The following is a 9,688-nucleotide window of genomic DNA, read 5'->3' on the forward strand; positions in this document are numbered from 1 at the left end:
CCACAGGCAGGCAGGAGAGAAGGAAAAGCAGTTGCGAGTCAGCGTGGAGAATCAATCTAATAACAAAGAGAAACTATGGTACAGGGAGCAAAAGACTATAGAGGATCACTTCCGAGGTGAACTGCTCACCAAGAAGCATCAGTGGGAGAGAGAGAAGAAGAAAAAGGTTAAGGAAAACCAGACCCTGAAAGAACTGCTTAGCGCGGCAAGTGTGAAGTCTGAGCGTATGAAGAAACAACACATACAAAACCAGGACGAGATTCAACTGTTCAAAGAGTCGAGAATCGAAGACCTCAACCGAATGGAGAGCATGAGGAAGGAAATGACTTCAAAGGCAGAGAGCTTGTATAAGAAACACCAAGCCGAGCTGGCTGCCATCCAGAAGGAGATGGAAGTCAAAGAGAAGCTTTGGGACAAGGAGCAGCAAGACATGGACGAGAACTTCAAGAAGGAGATCCTCACAAAGGAGAAGATGTGGGACAAGGAGAAAAGAGACCTGGTGAGAGAAAACCAGGCTCAGACCGCACGGGTTCAGCAGATGAAGGACATGGAGAAACAGATGCAGACAGCAGGGGACGAGATCAGGGACAAGTTGATGACTCTCCTGAAGAGCATCAAGGTGCTGGAGGAAATGTGCTTCCCCAAGATCAGGCTTCAGGCTTCCGGGGAGGCGGAGCAATATCTCAATCACACCAGGATTGCCGTGTCGGCGATGGTGCCGTCTCTGCTGAAGAAAAAGAGTGCCTACCAAAAAACTAAAGTGTTTGGCAGGAGGAATTGCTGCTAGGAACCTCATCGGGAGAAGAGGTTCACACCGACTCCCCCAGATTAACTCTCTACTGAACCTCATCGGGAGAAGAGGTTCACACCGACTCCCCCAGATTAACTCTCTACTGAACCTCATCGGGAGAAGAGGTTCACACCGACTCCCCCAGATTAACTCTCTACTGAACCTCATCGGGAGAAGAGGTTCACACCGACTCCCCCAGATTAACTCTCTACTGAACCTCATCGGGAGAAGAGGTTCACACCCACTCCCCCAGATTAACTCTCTACTGAACCTCATCGGGAGAAGAGGTTCACACCCACTCCCCCAGATTAACTCTCTACAGAACCTCATCGGGAGAAGAGGTTCACACCCACTCCCCCAGATTAACTCTCTACTGAACCTCATCGGGAGAAGAGGTTCACACCCACTCCCCCAGATTAACTCTCTACTGAACCTCATCGGGAGAAGAGGTTCACACCGACTCCCCCAGATTAACTCTCTACTGAACCTCGTCGGGAGAAGAGGTTCACACCCACTCCCCCAGATTAACTCTCTACTGAAACTCATCGGGATAAGAGGTTCACACCCACTCCCCCAGATTAACTCTCTACTGAAAAGGCATCCCATCTAAATGGTTTTTGTTTCGTTTTTTTGTAGGCCTGGCTCCTAGGAGGCAAACCATCTAGAAGAGAGAGAAAGAGTGTGTGTGTGTGTGTGTGTGTGTGTGTGTGTGTGTGTGTGTGTGTGTGTGTGTGTGTGTGTGTGTGTGTGTGTGTGTGTGTGTGTGTGTCTGTAGTCTCGCGTGGCCAGACTGTTGCCTCCGCGTTTTGCAAATGCTCCCGGCATACAGTCTGGGGCACGGAAATAGAAACGATGAGTGCGAGATAAAGCGGATGTGACGCAACCGCTCCCTTGGTGCAGTAGCAATAACATGCCCTACTGGAAGCGTCATGTCTCCTTTCAACATTTTTTGGTGGTGTTATTTCGTCTTTCTCGGGTGTTGTTAGTGTTACTTCCATGATGTTTTCAAATGTTTTCTTAAACTATACACCCATTACAAGAATATGCCGCTCGAATGACTCTGTCTGTGCGAGTGTGTTTCTGTTATTTTCCAATGGGACTACCAGGGGACTACAGTTCCGTGCAGCAGTGGCTACTTCCGATACTCGCCATTCGGGAGCTGCCGTTCCAGACTCTATCGCATTCGCGAGACTAGTGTGTGTGTGTGTGTGTGTGTGTTGGTCCATGGCTATTCTCCAACCACTGAACCGATATTTTTCACATATTGTTGATGGTGTTTTTGTTAGTTTTTCCACAATCTGTATTCGTAAGATATAATTCCACCATCCCTCCATATTTCAGCAAGACTAAAATGACCTTTTGCGTGTTATTTTCAATTACAAAATGCAATGTTTTTTTATGGCATGGCTCTTCCACAATATTTCAGAGGGATTTACATTGTCAGTTTTAGAGTGACGTCATCAATATGACATCAGCAATCGCAGGGATGCCGTTATTAGGCCTGTTAGTTTTAGTTTTAGTTTTTGTCAGTCATATGTAGGACAGGGATCTTTGATGTTTTCATGCCAAGGACCCCTTAGTTGGAGAGAGATGAAGCAGGGACCCCCACAACCTGTTCATAGGTTTCATTGTTTGACAGCACAATTATCAGTGTATGTTGGATTCATGTCAAGTTGTGTTTTCAGGTATTTAACCACTTGTCTTGAATCGCCAATACTTAATGAATGTATTATTTCACTCTGTACTTAGTCTGATCTTTTTCCCCAATACACCAAAGCTCTTTGCCAAAAATAGAAGATCTAGCTCACAACGCCTCTCACTGCGAGGCGTTGTGAGCTTGTAGATCTTCTATTTTTGGCTACATTTCTCAGAATATGGACACTAGGGTTCAAGTGGTTAATATAAAAGTATATTTTATATATATCACTCAAGGATTTGGAGGACCCCCTGTAGTAACTCTGAGGATCCCCTGTTGAAGACCCTTGGTGTATTGTAGATTTAACACCATAAATAATAATAAATCCAGAACATTAGCTTAAAACTGAAATCTCTGAGCTTGTCGATCGGCTATTTTTGAGAAGTCTAAGCTTCAACATCTGGCTTTGTCCGTTTGTCCAAAGTCCCCAAATTATTTTGTGGGGTCCCCAGATGATTAGCTTAATGTAATTTATTTTTCTCACTCAACGGTACACAAACCAACATACAGTATAAGTCCATACAGGGTGTCTGCACATTTATAAAGTCACAATTTAAGGAATTTCAAGACCGTTTAATACCAAACTGGCCAAACTTCCAAATATTAGGTAAACAAGAGGCAAACTATTTCCACAATATTTATCTGTGGAACCGAGTCACATTAAACGTAGTCTCTGGAGGACAGACTGCTATGCTCTGCAGAGTGAAAAGGACCAACCTTTTCTTTGATAACGGCTCGCCAGATTGCATTAAATGTAACACGTACAATTGCGAGTGCTTGTCAGGGTGGGGGTCCCCAGTTCAGATATGTTTATTTTGGGGGGTCACGGCCTAAAAAGGTTTGAGAACCCCTGGGTTAGATGAAGAAAGAAGACTATAGAGCAGATCAAGTACTGTATACTAATTCTAGTGGGTTTATGAGGTAAAAAGACATATTTTCATATTTTTTGAAGCGGTGAAAACCGCTTCCAATGAGTGGCTTTGTGTGTATCACGCCCATATATGGTGATTTTAGTCCAGAATGAACAGGCTTTTGCAAAAACAGAATGTCCGTTTAATTACCATATATGGTGATCTCAGTCCAGAATGAACAGGGTTTTTCAAAAACACAATGTATGTCACCTCATGTCCATATATGGTCACTCCAGGCCAGAATGAACAGGTTTTTCCTGTCCCGTACGTGCAAAATATCAGTCTAGGCTTTTTCAAAAAGCAAGATGTGTGTCCCATGTCCATATATGGTGATTTCAGTTCAGAATGAATAGGCTTTATCTGTCCTGTACGTCCAGAATATGTGTGCGGTATCCCTCCCGGTCAGATGAATGGATACTTTGAGGATTGGTCAAGCTTCACATGATATTTTGGCCTTCAGGTTTTATCTGTCTTGTACATGCAATAGGTCTCACCTATTGCAGCAATGACAAATAGCCGCATAAGAGCAAATACATTGAAAATCTAGCAGAAGTTGAGAAGGTTTGAGAACCACTGACATAGTAGTCTCTCAAGAACAGACTAACTGAGCTCCAGTTAAGTGAAAAGGACCTTTTCTTTGACGATGGCTAGCCAGATTGCTGACATAGAAACATAGGGTTTTCAGTAGGCCACAAAGATAACAGAAACTGAAATAATTATAGAGGGATGCAGTTGACAAACAACTAAGAGACCAGCAAGCAGGATTTTTTATATACTTTTTTAAAACCTATTATACCGGCTGTCATACCGGCTCTCCAGACAATTCTATACTAAGATTCACCGCTTCACTTCCAACCGAGGTTTGATTTTTACTCGTGGTTTCTGTAAGCTTCACACCAGCAGCAGTATTCCAATATTTATTATTGTTTGTACAGTCTGATTAATCCATTCTGGCACTCGCCAACATTTGTGGGCTCGCTTTAGCAAGCACACTATAGCTGTCCTCAGCCACATATTTTGGCACCCTACTAGTTCCATATTTTTGAAGCGCTGAAAGCCGCTTCCAATGAGTGGCTTTGTGTGTCCCACGCCCATATATGGTCATTTCAGTCCAGAATTAACAGGTTTTTTCAAAAACAAAATGTGTGTTTCATGTCCATATATGGTCATCCCAGTCCAGAATAAACAGGTTTTATCAAAAACAAAATGTCTGTCACCTCATGTCCATATATGGTCACTCCAGTCCAGAATGAACAGGTTTTTTCTGTCCCGTACGTCCAGAATATCAGTCCAGTAGGGTTTTTCAAAAACAAAATGTGTGTCCCATGTCCATATATGGTTATATCAGTCCAGAATGAACAGGTTTTATCTGTCCTGTCCCGTCCGTCCGTCCGTCCGTCCGTCCGTACGTACGTACGTACGTATGTGTGTAGTGTCCGTCCCGGTCTGATGATTGGATACTTTGAGGATTGGTCAAGCTTCACATGACAATTCGGCCCGAATGTGATCGAATGTATAGATCACAGAGTTCATAACTCTAGAACACATAGAATAAAAGTTCACTGCTCCACTTCGAACCGAGGTTTGATTTTTTTAGCTACAAATTTTGTTCAAACTTCAACTTGTTCAGCTTTACACGGTTATGTGTGATTTCTCTTGTTACAAATTTGTATACTTTTAGAGATTTTTGAAAAAGATTGTTTCCCAGTGAATTCCTATTCGAAATGAATTCTGTCTTTCTATTTATAGTATTGTTATGTTATAGCGACACCACAACGTTCTGCGTGAGTTCAATGGAACGTTTCCAGTTACCTTTTTTGCATCCAAAACTCCATTGGGTTCAATGGAGGAGTGGTTGTGAGAAGAACAGTTACGGTATATATCAGCATGCCCATGCCCTTATATGGGCATGTACTGCTGCGCTCAGGGGCGTCACCCCAAATTCTGGGCCCTGGGTTCACTGCGGGCCCCCCTTGAATGTTAACTATTGAAAAATAGCAGATATACAAGCTCACAGCGCTGCACCGAGTGCATCTACAAGCTGCAAGCTTGTAGATCTGCTATTTTTGAAAAGTCGTGAAAATGTGTGCAAGAAACTTGCTTTCCATGTCAGTGGTGCTCAAACGTTTTCATGTCAAGGACCCCAAAGATGATATGTATTTGGCCACGGACCCCCATCTCAAAATATTTAGTTCCAGGGACCCCCCCAGAAGCAAATTTTTAGTTACAAATGTTCGCTTAGAAAATACATTTATTCAAAGATTTGCACACATTTTCACTACTTTATCAGAAATAGCAGATCCACAAGCTCACAGTGCCGCGCTGTGAGCTTGTATATCTGCTATTTTTCAATAGCTAAAGTTACTAGGGCCCCTCCACCTTGGGGCCCTAGTAACTCAGTCCCACTCCCCCCCCCCCCCCCCTTGTGACGCCCCTGGCTGAGCTTACTCTCTCTTACTCTCTTGAGGAGGCGTGTTTACATCGTCTACACACCAGTAAGACGCCCTAAAAGAGCGAGACGTCGCGCACATGGGCGTGCGTGTCACCCACGCATCCGCCTGGGTGACAGCAGACTGCTGCTGGGCGAGCAATGGTGGTTTTGGCATGGGATCAACTTTCCCTCTGCGTCTTCAAATAAATATTACAGTGTGTGCGGACGCTTCTTTGTCTTTTAAGCAGTCTCAAAGCTACTGGCAACAGACTGCAAAAAGGATTCTTTACACAACCATTCAGGCACATGAACAAACTGTCAAAGACGAGAACGGTCCAGGGCAAAAGGAATCCCACTCGTCCCTTTCATGCACTACTATGCTTGAGCCTCACCTACAGTAATAGATACTGTGAGCTGATCTGCACCTATTGTACATAAATATATATACAGTATACTGTATATATACGTTTTTAATTATACCCACCTGTTGCAAATAGAACACACTGTGAAGTTGTTTACAAAAAGTTACAGTACAGTATAGCTACTACAGGAAAATAATGCCATTGGTGTATAAAATACACCAAACTTTATGCACATGTACAGCTGAGATGTTTTTCTAATTCTCTTTGCTCCTTTGCTTTTGCACTCTCTTTCTTTCCTAAGTCATTATTACTTATTATTTTATCTTTAGATGTGTTGTTTTCTGTTGTTCTGCTTTATTTTATATACAGTATATCACTGCATTGTCTGTAAAGATGCAGAACAAAAAGAACCTTTACTCTTATGTACCTAAAAGTACAAAAGACGTCACAATAAAGTACAACCTTGAACCTTGAACCTTGAACCTTGAACCTTGAACCTTGTCCTCCTCCTCCTCCCAGTCCGGCCGCATGGAGAACGAGGGTCGCATCCTGAGCTGGAAGCTCGTCCTCCACGGCACGGCGGAGAAGCCGGAGCACATGAAGAAACCCCGGGTTTACGTCCCGTACAACGCCGTGCAGAACGACCGGCGTGGCGTTGAACACATGATGGAGGTGAGGAGGTGTTAGACCTGGTGAGAGGGGTTTTCTGCAGGTCTTTCAGTCACAGTGTATCAAAACAGCAACTGGGTTAAGGCAGCGGAAGCTTGTGATTGGCTGCGCGGAGGTGACGAAAGTCGGGGGGAATGGAAATACACCTAAACCTAACCTTAACCCTAACACTGGTGAACGCTAACCTGGTGAAATGCTAACCTGCCGACGCTGGTGAATGCTAACCTGTTGAATGTTAAAAAAACTGGTGGGACCAACGGTGCTTAACCCAGTTGCTTTTTTGATACACTCGTCTCGGACTGAAAGACCTGCAAAAAACACTCCCATAGTTTATTACTTAATCACATAATCGCCCTTCCCTACGCACAATTATTTGAGATTATCGCAATAATCTTTGCATAATTGTATGTTCCACGTTGAAACGTTTTTCATATATCGTTGTTGTCGAGTGGAAACCTTGTATGTCCAAAACCGTTTGTTTTGTATTTATCATTTTAAAAATGATTTAAAGTAGTGAAAACAGCCGATCTACAACATTGTGTGCTTGTAGATCAGCTGTTTTCACTACTTTCATGCGACGGCCTTGTACGATGAAGCAGGGCTTTGCTTTGAGAAAGAACACACACATTTGAAACTTGGAGATACGAGGTTTCTGCCCGACAACGACGATATGAAATAGCCGACCTACAAACTCACATGTTTAGGCTATGGGCTGTTATATTATTATTATTATTATATTATATATTATTATGGGCTGTTATATTATTATTATTATTATATTATATATTATTATGGGCTGTTATATTATTATTATTATTATATTATATATTATTATGGGCTGTTATATTATTATTATTATTATATTATATATTATTATGGGCTGTTATATCGGACACCAAATGGACCAAGCGGAAGAAATCTCTCTCCCCCTCCGTTTCTAGTGTATTGATTGATTGATTGATTGAAGACTTTATTAGAAGTTTGCATAGGAAAACGGTACAGTTCACTGGTACAAGGTCTACTAAAAGGAGATCCTAGAAAAGACTAAGCTTATTTCAGTAGGAAACCATTGAAGTATCTCATATAACATTGAATGACAGTCGGATAGAACACAGTACTATGCAGTAGATACAAAAACATACAGTAGGTAAACTCTAGATTTGCTGTCCTTATGTATTACTATGCGTGGTACTTTAACTAAACTGCTTCTTCTCTGTCCATGCTCATGCAAAGGAGCCCACCGAGTCCCACCCCCCTGAGAAGAAGACCCAGGAGGAGGCCACCCAAGAAGACCTCCCTTCCAGGGACCCCCAGCGGGGGCCCGTAAAGACCCCCGCTTCTTCTCCGCCCTATTCTCCCTCGCTGGCCCTCCTGAGGCTCCTGCACACGGCCTTCAACAGCCAGACGCCGGCCAGGGCCTCGTCTGGGGCCCAAACCCCGGCCAGGGCCTCCTCCTCCACCTCCTGGGGGTCCCGGCGGCCGGATAAGAGCCTGTCCCGTCATGCACCTGCCCGCCCCCCCCTCCTGTCCCAGGACGTCTACCAGGCTCTGGACAGGATCCACAAACACCACCGAGGCGCCGCGGAGGAGGACAGTCTCTACGACAACGACTACAGCAAGGACGGCTTCTACAGAGATGACGACGACCACAGTACTCTGCTGCTGCAGACGCTGCTCAACATGGTGGCTGACCACAGCCAGTGAAAGACAGCCAGTGAAGAGAGGAGAGGAGGGGAGAGGAGAGGAGAGGAGAGGAGAGGAGAGGAGAGGAGAGGAGAGGAGAGGAGAGGAGAGGAGAGGAGAGGAGAGGGCATTCACAAATAGTAATTTTTAGTATTCAAATTATTCGACCTCGAAGTATTCGAATAGTCGAATATTCGACAGGACTCGCCAAACTGTCAAATATTAAGTAAGCAAGAGGCGAACATTGTGAAAATAGCCGATCTACATGCTCACAACGTCGCGAGGCGTTGTGAGCATGTAGATCTGCTATTTTCACAATATTTATCTGTGGAACCGAGTCACATTAAATGTAATACCTACAATTCCAAGTGCTTGTCAGGGTAGGGGTCCCCAGTTCATATGTTTTTAAAGAGAGAGAGAGAGAGAAAAAAAAAAAGCGAACATTGGACTTCGGTTTCGGTGAACAACGTCGAATAGTGACTTTGATATTTGAATATTCTAATATTTGGTGAATGCCCTAGGAGAGGAGAGGTTCAATCAACCTTTATTCGTCACATACAAAAGAGTAGGGAGAGAAAGGGAGGTGAGGTTAGGGCAAGGGAACAAGTGATGACTTGGGTCTAAAAGAGCAGAGTTGAGGACAGGGTGGTTGGAGAGGAAAGAGTGAAACCTCATTTATGCGCAGAGAAAGGGCAGGGAATAGCAGATCTGCAAGCTCACAACACGTCACATCCGTGCTGCGTTCTGAGCTTGTAGGTCTGCTGTTCTCGGCGCGAGTCAGGCTTAAGAATGAAGAATACGGAAGAAAGGCATCAAGGATGAAGGAAGTAAGGCATCAAGGATGAAGGAAGTAAGGCTTCAAGGATGAAGGAAGTAAATGAGAAGAGAGAAGGAAAAGCACAGCTCCAGTCCTGCTCCTGTTCCCAAAAGTGTTGCATTTCTGACCTCCTGGCCTTCATATTTTAATAACCAGGGGTCTTCAACGTTTTCATGGCCAAGGACCCCTCAGCTCTGAGAGAGATGAATCAGGGACCCCCACACTACATATCGTATAAAATCGTGTTGCAGTTTAAAAATGTACTATGGATTATTTCTTAAACAGTTTAGACTTGACAGCACTATCATCTGTGTAGGTTGGATTAATGT

General features: G+C 43.9%; 1 protein-coding gene across 1 annotated transcript in view; it reads left to right on the forward strand.

The window, feature by feature from the left end:
* The window catches only part of pcsk1 (proprotein convertase subtilisin/kexin type 1), a gene marked incomplete at both ends in the record, with an annotated part of 42,006 nt that extends 33,443 nt beyond the window's left edge, over positions 1–8,563 (forward strand). Inside the window, 2 exons of the mRNA XM_080728390.1 lie at positions 6,710–6,862; positions 8,093–8,563. Of these exons, the coding sequence (XP_080584516.1) occupies positions 6,710–6,862; positions 8,093–8,563 (624 nt within the window). The remainder of the gene's footprint in view (positions 1–6,709; positions 6,863–8,092) is intronic.
* Between the last annotated feature and the right edge of the window lie 1,125 nt (positions 8,564–9,688).

Source organism: Nannobrachium achirus, assembly GCF_963921795.1.
Source record: "Nannobrachium achirus genome assembly, chromosome: 6".
Classification (NCBI taxonomy): Eukaryota; Metazoa; Chordata; class Actinopteri; order Myctophiformes; family Myctophidae; genus Nannobrachium; species Nannobrachium achirus.